The sequence below is a fragment of the Apis laboriosa genome, unplaced genomic scaffold (assembly GCF_014066325.1).
Source record: "Apis laboriosa isolate Shangri-la unplaced genomic scaffold, ASM1406632v1 scaffold1_cov151, whole genome shotgun sequence".
NCBI lineage: Eukaryota > Metazoa > Arthropoda > Insecta > Hymenoptera > Apidae > Apis > Apis laboriosa.
The window spans coordinates 366,789-387,590 of NW_025222279.1; the positions used below are offsets into that span (position 1 = coordinate 366,789).

The 20,802-nt window shown below is 40.6% G+C and overlaps 1 protein-coding gene across 1 annotated transcript in view; it reads left to right on the forward strand.

Moving 5' to 3' along the window:
• The window catches only part of LOC122712328, a 113,863-nt gene that overhangs the window by 5,980 nt on the left and 87,081 nt on the right, over window positions 1-20,802 (forward strand). The window contains exons 2-9 of the mRNA XM_043931885.1: window positions 15,586-15,644; window positions 16,291-16,486; window positions 17,004-17,108; window positions 17,449-17,565; window positions 17,666-17,913; window positions 19,265-19,514; window positions 19,998-20,243; window positions 20,434-20,553. Of these exons, the coding sequence (XP_043787820.1) occupies window positions 15,586-15,644; window positions 16,291-16,486; window positions 17,004-17,108; window positions 17,449-17,565; window positions 17,666-17,913; window positions 19,265-19,514; window positions 19,998-20,243; window positions 20,434-20,553 (1,341 nt within the window). The remainder of the gene's footprint in view (window positions 1-15,585; window positions 15,645-16,290; window positions 16,487-17,003; window positions 17,109-17,448; window positions 17,566-17,665; window positions 17,914-19,264; window positions 19,515-19,997; window positions 20,244-20,433; window positions 20,554-20,802) is intronic.

Genomic DNA, 20,802 nt, shown 5'->3' on the forward strand with positions numbered 1-20,802 from the left:
GTAATGAGGTGAAACGGCGCGTTAGCAACGCGTGGGGAGGAGATGCGTTTTTTTTGCCATGCGTGCGTTTCGAAGATGAGAAAAGTCATGAAAACGTTGGGGCCTCCTCTATAATCTCTGCGTATTTATGAGTTTCGCGAGTAATATTTAGCATGGGCTTCATTCAATTATGCACCCTGCCGGGCAGTTTCCTCGGCCCAATTGCATCTTTACTGCGCTTCTCTATTGCGAATGCGCGCGGCCGTGCATTCGAGATCGCAGGTTGCAACGATCGGCCGCAGCGAAATCAATTTTTCCCACCCTAGAGAAAAATTAATGCATCCATTTCTGCGTTCGAGTGCATTTCAAATATAAGTTTCAATTTCGTTTCTGGAAATCATCGAAGATCTATAATCGAAGTTATATAAATATTGGAAGTATTGATCATTTTACAAAGATTCGACGTAAGGAGCGTTCCAGAATTGGAATTTAAATCACTATCATCTGAAAGAAGAAGGATATCTTGAAAACTTAAAAAAAGGAACAGAGAGATAAATTTCAAATTATATCGAAATCAAATTACATTACGAAATAAAAAATCCAAACGAAACTTACTCTACAGTTCAAGTATCGATCATTGTATAAAGACGTTCATTTGGATTAATTAAATGAGGAGGAGCCCGGGCTACACCGAAATCCGGCTACCGTATAATAAATACCGTATAATAAATATAGGAGGTATATGCGAACACGATAGAACACCACGGTTGAAACGACGATGATTAACCGGTCGATCGGTTAGACCGGTATCCACGTCAAGCAACGCGAAAGTGGCGAGGTGCGGTCGTCCATTGCCGATTATAGGCATCGTTCGTTTCTGAGACGCCACTCGTTCCTTCTCCCTTTTTTTCTTCATCGGAGCTTGTCTACGAGAGAGAAAGGAAAAGAGAGTGTGTGCGGTGTATCCGTTATGGCCAGTCCTGGGACGAACGTTACAAGCTCGTGGTTCGCCAGCGTGAATTCGTATACGTGTATGCGCCGAGTATGCGTATGGCGTGTTGTCGGATCGAGATTTCTCTCTCTCTCTCTCTCTCTCTCTCTCTTTCTCTCTCTCTCTCTCTCTGTCTCTGGATCTTTGCCATTTTTCTGACCACGAAATGGGTACATCTTCGGGACTTTCTGCCTCGAACGCCCGCAGGTATCGTTTCATGGGGGAGGAGAGAGAGAGAGAGAGAGAGAGAGAGACGTCGTACGTTAGATTGCATCCTCCGGATCGAATCGTTAATTCTCAAACGATTCACCTTGCAATTTATGGCACCTTCCTCGGACACCTCGCGAATATCCTCGCGTGAGAAATTTATAAATGGCCAATTTCCAAATGAATGCACGGATGAGAAATTAGGATTATCTCGGCTCTTTCTAATTTTAATAATATGCAAATCTAAACTTGCTCTCTCTCTGCGCCTATAAATTTGAAAAATTGAAAGTGTATTCGTATTGGAACGAAAGGTGATCCCTCTCGTTTTTCTTTATAAATATAAATCTTTAAGATAAATCTCTTTAGAATAAATTTTGCGAGCGTGGTACAATTGTGAGAAAGAATCGTTGAACGATCACAACAATAATATCTCTTTTTCTAATTTAAAGAAAACACGACGCGCAGTTACGTAGAAATATGTGCAATTTCTCCATCGTTTAATTAACCGAGAAGAAAAGCCCGTGAGAGAAGAAGAAGAGAAACCATGGCACGCATGCCTATGGATTTTCTTCGCCGTTCTCATTTTCTCCTATATCCACCTTTCCCCCTTTCTCTTTATACCTTTGCCACTCTCGCCCCTTTCCTCCTCGCGTTGGCTCGCGTATATCGCCTCGTTCCTCGGAAGCAAAATATTCTCTTCGACCTTTCGCGGCCACCGAGTGTAGGCGCCATTACTCGGGTCTCCCTCCTCCCTTCTTCTTCTTCTTCTACCTACTTCTTCCTCCTCCTCCTTCCTTTCTGTGCTCATCTTTCCTACCTTCTTCCCCTTCTTCTTGCTCTTCTTCTACTTCTACAACTACTCCTCCTCCTCCTCCTCCTCCTCCTCCTCCTCCTCCTCCTTCTCCTTCTTCTTCTTCTTCTTATCTCGTCGGTCTCTACGAGTCAAGGACCGTTCTCAAGGAGGTCGCTCCTTTTAACCGGGCGTGTAGCGTGTGTACACGGTTTCCTTTGTCTCTCGGAATCGCGGCTATTACGTCGCTCGACATTTCCCTCTCCCGCTTGCTTTTTTCGCTCCAGAGAAACTTTTCCTCTAGGAAATGCATATCCGTAAAAAAAAAAAAAAAAAAAAAAATGGATGAAAAATCGTCGAAACGAAAGGGATCTTTGTTTTTCTTTCACTTTGGTAACTTTCGATTCGAAACGTTTCTTCTTACCGGTTTCTTTTTGAATTTTTTCTTTCGCTCCCAGAGATATTCCACTCGCCTGGAACCACTTTTTAGTATGCGCATCGCACACACCTTTTATCTCCGTCTATTTTAACGATCGAGCATCTCTCGCGGTGTTTAATTCCCTCGAATAAATCAATTTTACTCGATTCGACTTTTTCCCCTTTTTTTTCCCCCCTTTTTCATCCGTGAAATGAAAATAATAATAAGACAAGAGTGAGGTCAAGTCTAAGGAGTCTGATTTTGATCTAAGCTAGGAGATATTGTTTTATTATTCTTTCCAACCCCTTCCTCCATCCCGGGTCAGGATGTCACGGCTATTGGCTTTCACGAGATATCATCGCGTACCTTGGAGCAAAGTGGTTCGTAATCGTGCAACACCTGTAAGGGAACGATATACGGCCAAGTTAATGGACCGAGTAAATTTAATCATACCGATTCCTCGAGCCCCTCTTCCTCGTTCTTCTCTCCCCCTCCCCCCTCCCCCCCCTCCGACACGACAACCGAATAACGAGATTCCCGGCAACGATTAAACGGGCGGTATCGGCACAGCAAGTGTCACTTTTCCTTTTCTCAGCGGATCTGAAAACTAGTTTGTCGCGTTTCTTTCCCTTGGACTCGTCGATCTGGATTATCGCGATCGTTATTATTCCTTCCCTTCGATCGATTCCCTTCCCCGTTCGCGCATTAGATTCAACTTACTCGGCCTCCTCACCGAAGAAATTATTACGAACGTGATCGGCAATTTCGATTCCGATTCTCTCCTATACACCCGATATCTCGGCAATTTGCTCGCCGAGTTCAATGAAATACAAACAACTCGTCTCGAAATACGGTTCTTTAATTGCGTTCGGGTGAAAAGTAGAAGAAAAAAAAAAAAAATGTAACTCGTCACTGTTCAGCTGTCGTTTAAATGTATGCGCCCGATTTGCATACAAATAATAGATTTCTAGAAAAAAAAAAAAAAAAAAAAAAAAAAATGTCACTCGTTTACGAATTCGCGGCAGAGAGTTACATTCGAAAGCTCGCCGAATGGGACTTGCAAATGAGCGGCGGAGACACGAGGAGAGAAAGGTCGAGAGAAAGAAAGAAAGAAAGAAAGGGAGGGAAGGAGAAAGAAAAGAGTTACGGGATCGATCGCCCACTCAAAGCGTGGATCGATTTGTATCGGTTCGTAATGAAATTACGAACGAAGTGTGTAAAGAAAGAAACACGTCTCACGGAGGAGGACGTGTTACGTAAATTATATTGATAGCGCAAACTCGAAGGTATAACGCGAAACGGGGACACGGCTCTCTGTTCGACGGAACGGAATCTTCCTTTTTTGTTCCTCGATCGTACAAGTATCGTTCGACGCATGTTGGCAATTGGAGCAATAAGATAATACAGATACTTAATTAAACTCTCGCGTCAATTTCTGAATTGTACTCTTTTCGATCCTGGATAAATATTAAGGATTTTACATCTCCTCTCTGGGACGCGATCCATCTGTCATTCGATTTGCATACCGACTTGTATCTCGATGATTTGTCAATCAAGTTTGTAATCGACAAGTTTTTTTTTTAATTATATCGTAGACTCCTTCGATTCGTATGATCGTTACTTTTAAAATTCTAATTTAGGAAAGAAGGAAAGAAGAAAAATCTTCGAACATCCAAACTGGCACGATCTCGAATATAACTTGAGCTTAACTCGAGGTTAAATATTCGTAGCCGAGAAAAATCGATTGTACACACGTACAACCAAGCGTGCTCGTACGCGCTCACCTCGATAAAAATAACATAATGAATAATAAATAATACGATTCAATTTCCTCTACTCGCATCGATCCGCCAGCATCATCGCTCAACATCATCGCGGGGGGAAAAAAAAAGGGAAGAGGGAAAGAGAATAACGAGGTTTCCAATCTCCCCCTTTCCCCTCGTCTAATAAAATTCCTTGGATCGGTCGGTTGCCGGAAGACGTTACCAGAAGCTTCAATCATTGTCACGGAGTGTCTCGGCACCGTTCATCCTATCCGATCATCATCCCGCTTGTTTATACCTCGATTGATTGTTTGGAATAAGCAGCGATATGATGAATGCCGAAGAAGGGAGGGAGAGAGAGAGAGAGAGAGAGAGAGAGGTAACTAACCGCCCCGCCACAATTTCTTACTAATAATAATTCTTCGAACGTCGTCTGGCACGTTCACGATCGTCGACGACCATGCAGAATCGACCTTCCACCCTTTAACGGTTACGATGCAATTATTCGAGCTTCGAGATGGCAATGTCAGAGGTCACGGCGTAAATTACTTTTCATGCCTCTTCCATTCGGTTCCGTTACGCGAGCTCACGTACTTTGCACGCGTGCACCGATGCTCACCTTCGGCTCATTACGCGAGGATGATTTTATTATTTCATCGCCTCCACTCCTTCCCTTCCGTTCTCGATCGATTTGCAAAAGGAGCCAACGTATCCCCTTCGTATCGATCTCTTCCTCGCCGTTTCCTACCGTGTGCTTCTTTGCTCATCAGGATGGAATTCCAAGAGACATTTTAAAATTGCAAATATATATATATACATATATATTAAAAGGATAGAATTTATGATTCTTAAGATCGTTGGGATGGGCTCGTGCGATTGTGCGAGCGTGGCCGATGAATATGGTAATGTTAGGGTGTGAGAAACGAGTCTAACAGGGCAATAAAGATCTCGTGCGGCTACAGGGTGTCTCGTGACAAGTGGGGATAGGTGATTTAGCACGGTGAACACGGGTAAAAAAAGGTTCGTGTATTACGTGTATTATTTGAACTTGTTTATGGGACGTAATGAGTTTTAACGGTTTGTCATTTTGTTTCTCGTTCCCCTCGGAGAAGATAATTTAAACGAGAGCAGCACTTTCAATATATAATTCGAATCTCCGCTCTGAAAATCTCGAATCGCCTCGAATCGAGGAATATTTCAAATATTTCCTAACGCAAAAGTCCGATAAATCTTTTACCATTCTTGCAACGAATAAAAGGAATTCCGTAAGGAATGTTAACGGAGATTCAATAGAAATGGAAAAATGGATTCATCGTCGTCGAATAAATTATTTGTCTTCCCTGGAAATTTGAAGAATCGAACGATATTATCTCGGATCAATCCTTGGGGAACGCATCGTACGTTAAAACCTCGTTCAAATCGATCGGAAGATAGCCAGCGGATAATTCTCATTTATCCGGTAATCTGTTTCCCGTTTCGACGAGGCGCAGTTTTACAGTGAAAAAATAGCCAGCGGCGCGAGAAACGTTAGAACGGTGAATTTTCGCAACGATCAATTTGTCCGGTTAACAATCGGCAACACGTGTTAGACGGCGATCAGGAAAATTGCAGTAATTTTACCGTTTTGCAGTAGTCATCCAGGCGTACGAGCATATATATATATGTGTGTGTGTGTGTGTATATATATATATAGTCGAAACCGATAATAACGCCACCACGCTGCTTCTCCATGAATTTATACGCATCCTTAAACGGTCCATCGATACGAGGTTATTATTTCACAATTCGCTTAAGTTTCGTGCTCATGTGTTCGTCGAGTGGGGAGGGAGGAGTATCCTCCTCTGCCAATATTAATTCGCGATCATTGCCGCGAACAGGGGACACTTGTCTGCAAAGAGGATATATTCTTGGAATAATAATATTTGCCGTTCAACAATATTTGTTCTCGAAGCCTTCATCGATTGTTCTTGGAAACGATCAGAGAAAGTTGGCGAAATCAAGGAAAACGTGCTCGCTCGTCGTACGTAAAATCATCGGGTGGAGGAGATAAAATTAGCCGAGAAATAATTCGTTTTCGTCGTCGAAGGAAAGATGGAACGTTTCTCGCGTTATTGAAACGTGTTAACAATCATTGACACGTTTGCGCGTAGCGTGCGCCTTAAGTGGCCGGAGAGTTCAATGCTTGCATCAGACGGCGGCCCGGCAGGCAACGGCTCGATTACAACCGCCGCGCCGCGTGTCACCAGTCTTCCCATATTTAGGGAAAACATCCGTTAAGTTGTTGCGTGATCGTGGAAACATTCTCTCTCTCTCTCTCTCTCTCTCTCTCTCTCTCTCTCTCTCTCTCTCGAATATAATAGGACACGAGTTACGAAAATTCTCGAGTTCTAGTTCTCGTTAACGAGAGGATAAGAAGAAACGATTGAAATGATTCCACGGATATCGACGCTTCGAAATTGCTTGTTTCTTTACCAAGGAGTTTTTTTTTTTTTGCCAAGGATATATTCTCACGGATCGAAGAAGCAGAACGTCTTACCGTTAAGCGGGATACACTCTCGTGGGAAAAAAAATACCACGATTCACGCGAGGAAATCGTTAAACGTATTCTGGTACGGTGCCGAGCGTTAGAACGTACGGCGATGTTGATTAAGGTAAACCGTAAGGTGAAGATTAGAGGGAGAATAATCGCTTTTACGATATAATCCGACGGTCAGCCATGACATCTCCATCTTCCGTGGACGGAAAATTTTTATCGCGGGGATAGTTAAAATTGCTTACGACTCCGATAATTGATATTTTACGCCGCTTCGGTAATTAGCCTTCCACAACTAGTTATCGTTAAACGGCTTTTATACTTGATAAGCTTGAGGATTACGCGTCGGTGGATACCTTCGTCGTGGATACCTCGCACGCGCGAGAGAGAACTCAGCTTCCCTTCGGAGCGAAATCGTTTGAAACGGGGGACGCGGGTTGCACATCTCAGTGATTGATCAATTGGATGGCGAAGCGAGCCGAGTTTGCTGCGATCGAGGAAATTACTGCTTATCTCTATCCAACGATATAGATCTTACTACGAGAGGAATCAGAGTGTGAAGCCTCTCCTCTCTTCTTCTGTGGATTAACATCGCTGGTGTAACGCGCATCGTTATGGGATGCGTTATTAACCGCAACGTGAAATCTTCATCCTGAAACGGTCTATCTAATTATCACACTGGAAACAAATTGTTAACCCTTAACGATTATATTTTATTCGATTATACTTCTTAACTTTTCTTCCAGTAAACAATCTGTTAGTTATTTTCGTTCTTCGATTCTAATAAAAATTGCGAAATTACTCTGTTTCCATGAAAAATCCCTCCGTATTACCCGCGAAGATAATTAAAGATCCTAGAAGACGATCTCTAAACCAGATGACTCGTTTCCTCGCCGATCGAATCGAGGCCACAGACACGAAGCCTTGGCTCCCATTCGCGCCACTCTTCGCTTTTCTCACGTCCCACACTCGCGCTCTTATTGATTCTCTTATTAATTCCATCGTCCCTGCCAAAAATGGTAAAACTCCTCCGACGCATTCTCTCGTCTCTCTATTTCACCCGTTTCACTTGACTTCTCCGATGACGCAATCCGTGATCCGTTGATTTATTTATTTATATCGGCAGGCGAGTTTTCATCGCCGATCGTTCTTCGTAATTGTCGGAGGCGAGTTGAACGCGCCGTTCGAAGAATTTCGAAGCGTCCCCGGACATCGACGCGCCTGGCTTCCACGCCGGTATCGAACTCGAAAGACGAACTTTTACTGTTAGACCCACCAGGTTTACGACGCCGTCTCTCACCGATGGATCGTAATCCGTCAGCGCGAAATCCGTGGAAAAACGTAACGGTATCGGGAACGCGCCGCGAATCTACGCTCCGCGAGCCAACCTTTATTTATATTCACCCGTTATTACCGAGCTGCGACGTGGCGAGATCGTTGTTCCGATTCGAGAGTAAAGTTACGTTGAAATTTTCTTTTGTCGAGCCTCTTATTTGGAGCAACAACTTTTCGTATTTTGATCGTATTTTGTTTTTCCATTTTATTTTTATCATATTTACTTGTTGCTTTATAAAAATTCGAGGTTATATTCGCTTCGAATATATTTCTTCTCCGTTCAAGTATTGTTTCTTCATTTGTAAAGCTCCTATCCTCGCTAAAGTAATAAGGAAGAATTTGTTTATTATTCACGTTGCAAGTATTTCTTAGAAAAATTTACCGGCAGTTGTAAAATTTCTTCCCGAGGAATGAAAATTATTATTTATTATCCGCCTTATCATTAAAAATCGTATAAATATTGGAAGGAAAAATAGGCATTAAACACGTAACAATGGAACGTTTCTATTACATGGTAACATATTTAATGCATCCTCGAACCTGAAACGGAATTTAAATATTCATTTGCTTGCAAGAATAACATACGCATCTTCGAATCGAGCAACGAAAAAAGTTTCTCGACTCGCAATGCCAAAAAAAGAAAGAAAGAAAAAAAAAAAAATTACACTATTCGAACGAGGTAATTGCACGCGATTTTCCACGCGGCTCAAGGTTGCTGATGGCTATTTAATTTGCTGGAGAACAACAAAGAGATAAACGTTTCATTAGCATTCCCCCCGATGACGCAAGCCACGCGTTGAACAATGGCCGCGCGAGTTTCAGCCCGTTTTCCGTCGTTCCGGTGCCGGGGTTTCGCGGATGACGAAAACGGACGCGTTCCTTGTACTTACGATGCCTGGCCATCGTCTCCTTGGCTGCTGGACAGAATCGTTCGTTGCCTCTGCCACTTCCTGAGTCCTCGCTCGCATACGAATGAACGAGCGCCTCGTCGCGTGGAGTCGACAAAAAAAAAAGGAAGAAGAAGAAGAAGAAGAAGAAGAAAAAGAAGAGAATATGCGATTGATCGGAGGACGCTTCCTTTGTGCGAAGCTATAATTTGCGGCAAAAAGGTGTTGCAAAAATCGAGGAAATTTAAGGAGGGAGAAACCATGCACGGTTGAAATCGTGAATCGTGGCGGACGACTTAGAAAGGGGAAAAAAATATTAGATTTATTACGATTCTCTTTTCTTTTTTTTTTTTTGTAATGTAATGTAAATAGAAGAGTAATTACGATTTAATTTATCGATATTCTTTCAACGACGATTTTTAACAACAAATTTTTAAAGAAAGATTAGAAGAAAGATACGATTGGAGAACAATTTAAATTGAAACGATTCGTTCGATGATTATTACACGTTATAAACGGGAGGAAATTACAATATAAATCAATCGCGCGAGTCGATAACTCATCCATTTACGTGACGGCTCGTTAGTAGAAGGCGGCGTGGAAAGGTGAGAATGGTTTTCGGTAGCCAGGAAGGGGGGTCGTGTAAAAATATTTGGGAATCTTGGGTTTCTATGCGGGAACGAGAGGGCCCACGCGTTACGCCAGTTTGTACTCGAAACAAACCGAGGAACTTTCACTTGGCGGCGGAATAATTCTGTCTCGCCTCGTCCGACCGCTCTCTCGTCCGTTTGGCTGGCGAGGTGGGCGTAAGTTTCAGTCCCGAATCGCTCGCCGACTTTTATACCTTGTTGATTCATGCCGGATGTTGCCACAGGCGAGCACGATGGATGCCAGAATCGTGTTCGGAATAGGAATTTCCTAACGCGGTGCAACACGGTGCCTCGATGAGTTGGTTCGCACGCGCGTCGCCTCGCCGTTCTTCTCCTCTTCCTCTCCTCTTAAAATAGAAAATATCTTCGTCGATGATCGATGATTCGTTTGCAAAAAAGAAAAAAAAAGAAAAANAAAAAAAAAAGAAAAAAAAAAAGAAGAGAAATACGTGACGGTTGAATCAGGCTTGGACGTATTTTTTTATGCATCGAAACGCGGGATAAAAATAGCGAGACGAGGAAGCAGAGAGAAGTAATTACACGGAATGATTAATTTTTAGATATATATAGAGATGATGGAATAATTTCCAAAAGGGAATAACGGGGGAATGAAGAATAATTAAAATAATAATAAATTATGTAATATGTGTAAATAAATTATGTAATATACTTGGAATATTTTAGCTTGATTCGAGAAATAGAGAATCGATGATGTCTCTGTTTAAAATACGTTCATCGAGCGAGTTTTTGCCTGTGAAATTTCATTGTCGAATGATTGGTAGATCCAGGGATTGAATTCAATCAACGATATTTCAATAGCGTTCAATCGATTCGAAGGAAGACTCGCTTGCAAAGAGGAAATAATCGATCATCAAATTCGTCCAAAGGATATTGACTCGTGAAGATTCCTATCCTGTTCGAGAATCGATGTAATTAATAGCCGATGATACAAGGAATGGAAATAATTCGATGAGTTATACCGGTTATGAATATACCAATGATTGTACGTCGAATTTAAACAGAAATCAGGATTATTTTAATTGGTTAACGATCATTTAAAAGAACATTAAGAGAATTCGAGACAAGAGAGAAATATCTATTTATAAACTCTTTGATTTAATTCTACTGATCTGAGTGAAATTGAAATTAGATTATTGTACGCATAATCGATATAATAATTTTTATTTCATTAAAGATTATACGGTATTAATGGATCGTTTACGATGAGATATTAATTGATATATGATTAAAAAAAAAATATTTAAAATTCGTAATACTAATTAATCCAAGTATGATATATATATATATATATTATATTATTTAATAATACTTTCGTGCGAATATTGGAATTTAATTCGATGAAAAAAAAAATGTGAAGAATTCAGAATTAGAGAAAGGTGAAAATGAAAAATACGCGGCTCTGTTCCGCGGAATGGAAAATATTAATTGAATTTACGAGTTTCGTTTACCGATGCGATATATCCAATTCGGTGAATTCTAGAATTCTAAACTCAAGCATCTCTTTTCACGGTTCACCGTTACCTCGTTTCGAATCGGTGTCGGCCGACAAGATTTCGCTTGCATTTCTTCTTTCCACACGCGGACCGATCGAATCGATTTTGCAACAAATACGCGTGACCAAGGCGAGAGAGAGCCGCTGTGTCACTTTTTCACCGTTAAATGGCACACCGATCGATAAATATTCATTTCTCGCTCACACCATCCCCACTTGAACAAATAATAATAATAAATAAACAAATATAACAGCACGATATTAAACAGTTTTGATCGAAAGCTCAGAATATCATCGAACGAATATAATTGTTGGATAACTCGACTTCAAAGTATTTCTATTTACGCACAAAGTATTTCTGAAAACTACTTACGCCTGCCTAGAAAAACCATGTTTTTAAACAGACGGGAAGCTAATTTATATTTTAATCTCGATGAATTATTCATTATAGTCGAAGGTTTATTAACTGAGCATATAATAACTTATGCATAATAAAAAAAATAAAAAAAAAATTCGTTAAAACACGTTCTTATAATTTCTATACCGAGATTGAAAGAAATTCAAGAAATTTCTCTTTAACGTAGGTCGATCTCCATATCCAAAAAAAAAAAAAAAACATATAAAAAGAAAAAGAATAAAGTACAAGCTGTCCGAGACTACGCTACACACGTATTGTATCGTATCTAAACACTTTCACGACTCGGCTTGAAGCCGAGAAATGGGAACGAAACGTGGGCGATTCGTCTATGAAAAAAAAAAAAAAAAAAATTCATTCACAAACAGATTCGACGCACGATAATTAAATCAATTTGTTAAATCATCGAGAGGGATCTCGAAGGCACAGGTTTGAAATCAATTTGCCCGATTATCATCACGATTATATGCAAATGGAAAAAAAAAAAAAAATGGAAATCGTGATACAAAATTTCGAGGTTCTTTCATCTCTCAGGATCTCGTCGTTTATTTAACGACGTTGGAAATTGGAAGGGGAGGAAGAAGAAGAAAAGAAAAGAAGACTTGTTCGAATTCTGCATCAACCCGTTCTCTCTTCTCTCCGCAATGTCGCAACGCACGTGCGTGGGTATTATCGAGAGGTGCACACGCGTGCAAAAGCTTGTCGTCGCGTGTTTATGCGCCGCCGATTAATTGATAGGTTTTGTCATCGTTTCCTTCTGCCTGCCTACCGCGTCATATCATTGACACGGTAACACATTTCATCGCGATACCCTTACCAAGCGTCGCGACAAACTTGTGCACGGATCTATTTGCATAAAGTGAACGCGCGTGAGAGTGATGCATGCCACGATTCGCCCGTTCCATTCCAACCAGCGGAGAAGAAATTATTCTCTATTTCTAACCTTAACCGAAATTGTTATCCTGATCTCGGTACGAGTTGCATTACGTACTTTCTGCTCACTTGAAAGAGAGACGTCGGTCAATCGAATTGTAACAATGATCGGATTTATCAAATTAAATTCTAGAGTAAATTCGAATGTATTACATCACGCTGTTTTACGTTCGCGAACGGTTCGTCGAAACGAAATTGCGGAAGCGGTATCGAAGCATCTACAATTGGTGGTCGAAAAGAAGGGTGGCCAATTTCCGTGACGAAAATTAAGAGTGGAGATAGCGCAGCGGGCCAGCTGTGTTCAAAAGCGAGTCAGTCGGTTGGAGTTGAAGGCAAGACACTTGTGGTAGATGCAAGCAAAAAAGGGGCGGAAGAGTTACAGGTGCACGTCCCTCCCCTAGGAGGTGTTTTCCATCCATGTTATTGACATAGTATCGATACTAAATCCTTGTTTATACGCTTTTACGAGAGGAATTTAAATAAACGAACGAAACGAAAGTTTTTAACTATTATTGCAATAAACCAACGTTAAGAAAATATAATATAAACGTCTCGATAATCTTTATAACCGAGTCTCGTACTTACAAGTTCAAGTGTAAACATTTTTATTTCATCGTATTCATCGTATTTCATCGTATTTATAGTTAAAAAAGGATTACAAATACAGGATTAAAAATAGGCACGATTCTTCGACTTGTGCATCTTTTTCACGAAATCTTTCTAGTTCATGCGATTCATGGTGAATCATTACCAAGATCAAGACTAAATCGTTGGAAGGATAAAAAAACTCGCAAGACGAGGAATCAAATGGCCATCTCCTCTCTCTCTCTCTCTCTCTTTCCTCTTTATTCTTCGCTCTTCGCTAGTTCTTTCGTTCTTGTCCCCCTCGTGATCACCGTCCTCTCTCTCTCTCTCTCTCTCTCTCTCTCGTTCTTCCTCGAACGTTTTCCCTCACGATCTTCCTCCTTTTTCCCGCCACCCGGTTTCCTTCTGCTGCTCGTTTTTCCTGGTCATCATCCTTCTGCGTTCCTCCTTCTCGTTCCCCTAATTGTCCCTCTCTTTTTCGCTCGAGACGTTCCACGACAGCTCTCTCTCTCTCTCTCTCTCTCTCTATTTCTCGGTTCTTTTCCCGCCTCCCCACATCCCCTCGTGGTGAATCCTTCTCCCTGCACGTACAGTCGTTAACATTTCGCCGCGCGGTTGATCGCCAGCCCTGACTTATTGTGCGACGTGGCGAGCAGTACGCTCGCGTACGATGCGTCCGCTCTGCGCGTTCGCCATAAAGGACGTCTTCCGCGAATCGCGTGCACCGCAGTCCCCTGAAAACTCCGCTTCCGGTGAGGCCGCAATCAAATCTTTATTACCGCCTCGACCGATGATCGAGGAAGAGAGAGGTTTTCTGAAACTTCTTGAAATCTTTATTGCCGGTTTTTTGGGAACGATCGAGCAAGATTTTTGAAACTTGAAATCTTTATCGATGTTTTGGAAACAGGATCGAGGAAAATTTTGAAGATTTTTGAAACGTTTTTGAATCGTTTTTGAAACCTCTGCTTCCGTCGTAATCAAATCTTTATTGGGGTTTGTTTGGACAAAGATTTGGAAAAAGATTTCTGAAATCTTTATTGGCGTTTTGGAAATAATCGAGGAAGATTTCAGAAATTTTTGAAATGATTTTACTGATGTTTCGGAAACGATCGAGGAAGGAATTTCGAAGATTTCTGAAATATTTACTGGTCTTTTTTTGGAATGATTGAGGAATTTCAGAAATTTTTGAAGTCTAAAATGTTTCTTGCTGCTTTGAAAGTATTTCCAAGATTTCTTAAACGTTTCTGAATCGTTCATAAATAATTCAGTTTTATCTGAAAAATCCATTTCGTATCGCTATAAAATCTTTATTGTCTTACAAAACTATCTTAACTATCTTAAATATCCAAGGATAATGATCCGAGGTTAATATTACGCTTTAAACTCGTATTTCTCTCATTTTCGACTGATGGGATATATATTCAAAGGTGTTTAATGGTTAAATTTCGTCCTTTGTGGCTTAAAGACGCGATGTGGATGCTCGAAGGGAGGTTAAATTTCCTTTGCATGTCTATAATCAGACACGCAGCGAAACCTGATGATCTTTAGTCACGAAGGAAACCAATTAACCCAAAATTACTCACTCTACCCGCGCTCCATATTCTAAATATATATATATATGCGCTAATCAATCACGTTAAACTTCTTCACCATATTAGACAATTGATCCGATGCATTGTATAATTTCCTCGCGAGCATCGTGAGCGGAATTAAAAACGAACGATTCTCCATATAATATATAAAAATAACTATAGGATCTTCCATTGTATCACAGTTCCAATGTATCACAGTTTGAAACCGGAGGCATGCAATACTCTTTTTTTTACAATTATAACCGCATAAAAATATCCTCTTCCTTTTATAAAATATATAAAAAAAGAAAAAAGTACATATTCCAATTATTCCTTCAGCTTTATATTTCTTATTAAACCTCGTAAAAGCCTAGTAAAAGAGAGAAGAAAAATGTTTTTAGTTATGTTTTACTTATTCCTTCATTCTTGTATTTCGTTGTCGCGTATTGCATAACGGGTTGCTCCAAGTTATCCTCGTACTCGACAGCTCAGAAACGGCTTCTTAAATTTCAAAACACCACGTAACCAGGAAATTAGGTTGTCAGAGCCAGGGCTAACGTAAGTTGATACAGTTAGGTTCGGGTTTATTCGTGAGGGGGTCGCGAATGCCGACACACACACGGCTCGAACAGGTGTTCCCTCGTATCGGTTCCCTTCGGTGTTACCGGTGAGAACGATCGTAGTAGTCTCTTCCACCTGAATTTTTCGATTTATCGTAAAAAAAAAAAAAAAGAAAAAAAATATAGAAATTTTTCATCCTCTCCTTTCCACCAAAATTTTGCGCGAAAAGAATTATTTATTTCATCCTTGCGTGAAAAATGATGATCGTTGTGCGACGCGTCGGAGGATGATGTAATTGAACGAACGTAATCCAGGAAATCGTTGAAAAAGCACGCGGGTGTGTTTGACCTGATCGTGAACGAATTGATCGAATTCTATTATGTTCCGCGTTATTGAGGTGGAAAAATTACCGCGTTGACAGATGTCGATCGACTGATTTCATTTTCTGTTTCAGCCAAGATGAAACATCTTTGGCCGTTTGTGGCGTGGGCACTTCTTCTGTTCCTGTGTCCGGTAAGTGGAACCGCTTAGATAATTTCATCGAAAATATTTTCAATCAAAAGCAATCGCTCTCCATGGAATTTTAATTGATTTCTTTATTTTATTATCTTTTTAATAGTTTTTGAAACGTTTAACGCTTCTTTTTTTTTTTTTACGTTCGTGATCGACACGTTGCATTGCGCGAAACGGGTCGAAGCGTTATAACAAAGCCACGTCTCTTTCTTTTTCCCTTCTTCCAAAGAGAATTCTCGAACTCGCGTCAACGCCATCCCTTCTAACTTTAACTAAACTAAGTAAAATAAAAAAAAGTAAATAATAAAGAAAAATGCATCTATCAGGTCGAATCTCTGAGAGGAGTCGGCCACGGATTAAGAAGAGAGGTATTCATTCTGAACCTGGAGGACGGTTAATAGTTTTTATGAAAATATTTGGCAAACATTTAACGCGATATCTTATTTTTTTTTTTACATCGTGATCGACACGTTGCATTGCGCGAAACGGGTCGAAGCGTTATAACAAAGCCACGTCTCTTTCTTTTTCCCTTCTTCCAAAGAGAATTCTCGAACTCGCGCCAACGCCACGTTGACATCCCTTCTAACTTCAACTAAACTAACTAAAATAAAAAAAAGTAAATAAAAAAGAAAAATGCATCTATCAGGTCGAATCTCTGAGAGGAGTCGGCCACGGACTAAGAAGAGAGGTGTTCTTCCTGAACCTGGAGGACGGTTACTTCGGGTGCCAGGTGAACGAGTCGACGGAAGTGCTGCAGCTCCTCGAACTGTCCAAACTGTGCGACAACCACGTCGACTGTTACCAAGGCACGGACGAGCAACGCGACAGGTTGAAGTGTACAGGTACCAGGCTCCATCCCATCTTTCACGGAAATTCCCACGGGAGAAAACAATCCCTTTCCTTCCCCTTTTACCCTCTTTCGTTTAAGAAAAGAATGGAAACTCCCCGTCGCTTCGTCATTCCTCTCGTCATCCACTCGACGCCGATCACGCCCGCCAAGCTTCACCGATCCTTCCCGCGCGAAACCGCAAGCGCGATCGCAAACGCGCGTCACCGCCTCGTCACGGCAATTACGCGGAGGAGAACTGGCGAACCTCCGCCGATTAATCGGCGGCGGCGGTGGCGACATTGATTTTTATTATTATGCGCGCCGCGTTAGAGATCAAGCCGGGATGATGTTACGCGTTACGTAAGCCGGGAAGGGGAACGAATTACTCATCGTAATCGGCGATTTTTACCACGATGTTTTTCCAACCGCGAAGGAGATGACTAAGGTGCTTCGTTTATTGATTTCAAGTGTCGAATCGATTAATTGATTTTTCCTATTTCTCTCCTTTTTTTTTCTCCGTCCCTTTTCAGACGATTGCACGAAGGAGGATGGGACCAGGTGTCTGAACGGCGTCTGCCTTGGCTCCGTGTGCCACTGTAACGACGGTTTCGGTGGTTGCAATTGTCAGGTACCAGGTAAGCGAAATTCTCGAAACTTATTCTTCTTTGATTTAACGTATATATATATATATATATATATATATATATATATAGTATAGAAAGAAAGAAGAGAAATCTTTTTCTCTTCATTAGAGAGATAAATTTCTCGAGATACGAGGTAATTACAAGTTCTTTTCCATCGTTTTTGAATAGAGAAGAAAAATAGATGAATTATTATTTTTTTTTAAAAAGTAGAATATGACTATAAAAATACAAGTAGTATTCGATAGAACACGATTTCCTTTATTTATTCATCATTGATTCGATTTCACTCGATTCCTTTCGTATCTTACGAAAATGCAAACACACGTTTCAGACGAGAACGAGTGCAAATACCGGCCCTGTGATATATTCGCGCATTGCACCAACACTCTTGGTAGCTTCCAATGTTCCTGTTTCCCCGGCTACCAAGGCGACGGTTTCCATTGCGAAGGTACGCGTGTTCATTCTTCTCTCGGTCGGTTTACGACGTCTGCCCAGTCGTATCGTTTACCGGATGCTTTTATTTCTCTGTTCTGTTCACGTGCCGGCAGACATCAACGAGTGCGATAACCCGGTATTCGCCGCGAGATGCGTCGAGAACGCCGAGTGTTGCAACCTTCCATCCAACTTCCTGTGCAAATGCAAACCGGGCTACATCGGCGACGGCGAGGTCCACTGCGAGGACGTGAACGAGTGCCTCATACCCGGCGCTTGCGGCGACAATACCATGTGCAACAATATCCCGGGGAATTACACTTGCGCCTGTCAACCTGGTTTTACGGGAGACCCTTACGAATCTGTAAGTATAATAATATAATCAATCTGGTTTTACGGGAGACCCTTACGAATCTCTAAGTATAATAATTTAAATAGAAATATTGTCAAATTCGTTTTACACTTGCGTCTGTCAACCTGATTTTACAGGAGACCCTTAATATGTAAGTATAATAATTTAAATAGAAATATTGTTAAATTCGTTTTACACTTGCGCCTGTTTTTACGGGAGACCCTTACGAATCTGTAAGTATAACAATTTAAATAAAAATATTCTCAAATTTGTTTTATATTTGTGCCTGTCAAATATCTGGTTTTATGGGAGACCCTTACGAATCTGTAAGTATAATAATTTAATCAACCTGGTTTTACGGGAGACCCTTACGAATCTCTAAGTATAATAATTTAAATAGAAATATTGTCAAATTCGTTTTACACTTGTGTCTGTCAACCTGGTTTTACAGGAGATTCTTAATATGTAAATATAATAATTTAAATAGAAATTTTGTCAAATTCGTTTTACACTTGCGCCTGTTTTTACGGCAGATCCTTACGAATCTGTAAGTATAATAATTTAATCAATCTGGTTTTACGGGAGATCCTTACGAATCTGTAAATGGATATAATAATTTACATAGAAATATTGTCAAATTTGTTTTATATTTGTGCCTGTCAACCTAGTTTTACGGGAAATCCTTACGAATCTGTAAGTATAATAATTTAAATAGAAATATTGTCAAATTCGTTTTATACTTGCGTCTGTCAACCTGGTTTTACAGGAGACCCTTAATATGTAAGTATAATAATTTAAATAGAAATTTTGTCAAATTCGTTTTACACTTGCGCCTGTTTTTACGGCAGATCCTTACGAATCTGTAAGTATAATAATTTAATCAATCTGGTTTTACGGGAGATCCTTACGAATCTGTAAATGAATATAATAATTAAAATATAAATATTGTCAAATTCGTTTTATACTTGCGCCTGTCAACCTGGTTTTACGGGAGAGCCTTACGAATCTGTAAGTATAATAATTTAAATAGAAATATTCTCAAATTTGTTTTATATTTGTGCCTATCAAATATCTGGTTTTACGGGAGACCCTTACGAATCTGTAATATAATAATATATATTCTGTAAGTATAATAATTTAAATCGAAATATTGTCAAATTCGTTTGGAAGGTTTGCAGAAAGATTTGCGAAAAATTTATATAAGCTCGATATAAGTTAGAATTGTATTCTTTAGGATTGAAACTATCTTCTGGTTGATCGAAAAATAAATATTGGAATTACGTAACACGTAATTTTAAAAACAAAAATGAATAATTTCACTTTGCGCTTCAAGTTTGGGTCCAAGTATCTCGATTTTCCACAGTGTATCGATATCAACGAGTGCAATTACGTGGATGCCTGCGGACGGGGCGCGCTGTGCATCAACTTGGCGGGTGGGCACAAATGCGAGTGTCCCGAGGGTTATAACGGCAACCCAGAGGAGGAATGCGTGGACATCGACGAATGCCTGCGCGCTCCTTGCGGCCGTTCGGCCCAGTGCACAAACCTGGATGGCAGTTTCCGCTGCGCTTGCCCGGAAGGGATGAGCGGCGATCCTTGGATAGGCTGTCACGGTGGGTAACTCGATTTCTAATTATCCGAAACCGTTTTTCCTCCCTTCTTTCGATGTATTATACCTCCACCGTTTCTTTGTACATAGAATTCGAAACGATAGTAAATTAAAACGATCTAATCTCGACGCTTCTTTTCTGAAAAAGTTCACGTCCAAGCGAGGTGACCAGCCTCTGTCGTCGGATCAACGTAAAATCCAAAATATTTTATAGTAGAAAATATAATATATAATTTTAAGTTAAAAAAAAAAAAAAAAGTACTACATTTTATATCGTAAAAAAGATTTCGAAAAGAAAAAGAAAAAGACGACGAAAAGCGAAAGATTCGATCGTGGAGGGGAAAAGTCAAACGCTTGGAGCCCTAAGGGTTATTAAACTATTGTTATTAATATTCGTTCGATATTCAAGCTTTTATCGGCTAGCGTTAACATTTATAGAATCTTAACGTAGTAACGATATAAACGATCGACTAACCATCGCTAACAGATATAAACGAATGCGAGGAGGGCGCACCATGCGGCACGGATGCGGTGTGCGTGAACACGGAGGGTAGTTTCGAGTGCAGGTGTGAGGCAGGCTATCGGATGGACCCGACGCACGGTTGCATCGACGTGAACGAGTGTAGTCGAGCGGATGCATGCGCGGAGAACGCGAGATGCATCAACGTGCCCGGATCGTACAAGTGTATCTGCCCCCAGGGTTTCATCGGTCAAGGACTAACACTGTGCGAAAGTCAGTCATCATCTAACTTGTTAAAAATGAAAAAAAAAAAAAAAAAAAAAGAAAGAGAGAGCAATAATTTTTTAAGCGCCAATTATTATTAAATCCTGATTTTATATATAACGATTCTTAATAGCCCAATTTCAAGTAACGATTCGATAGGTTAGATTAATTGCACGATTAACCACGTGTTGATTAACAGACGTGAACGAATGTGAGACAAACCCTTGCGGCGAGAACGCTGAATGCAGCGACACGATTGGCAGCTTCGTATGCAGTTGCAAGACGGACTACACTGGGGATCCTTTTAAGGGATGCAGCGGTTAGCACACCGACATTACACTTTTCTCTTTCTCCCCCTCCTTTCTTTTCTTTTATACCTTCGTTTCGATTGGGAAAATGATCCTTAACGTTTCTTTTTTTTCATGAGAATGTACAGGATGGATTATTTTCAAAAATTCAAAATTAACTTCATTCTCCTTCCGTAAGACAAAGGGACGAAATTGTGTATATCTTTCTTAATCAATAAATTTCCTTTCTCGTCGATTAATTTCGAAACTCGTACGAAATT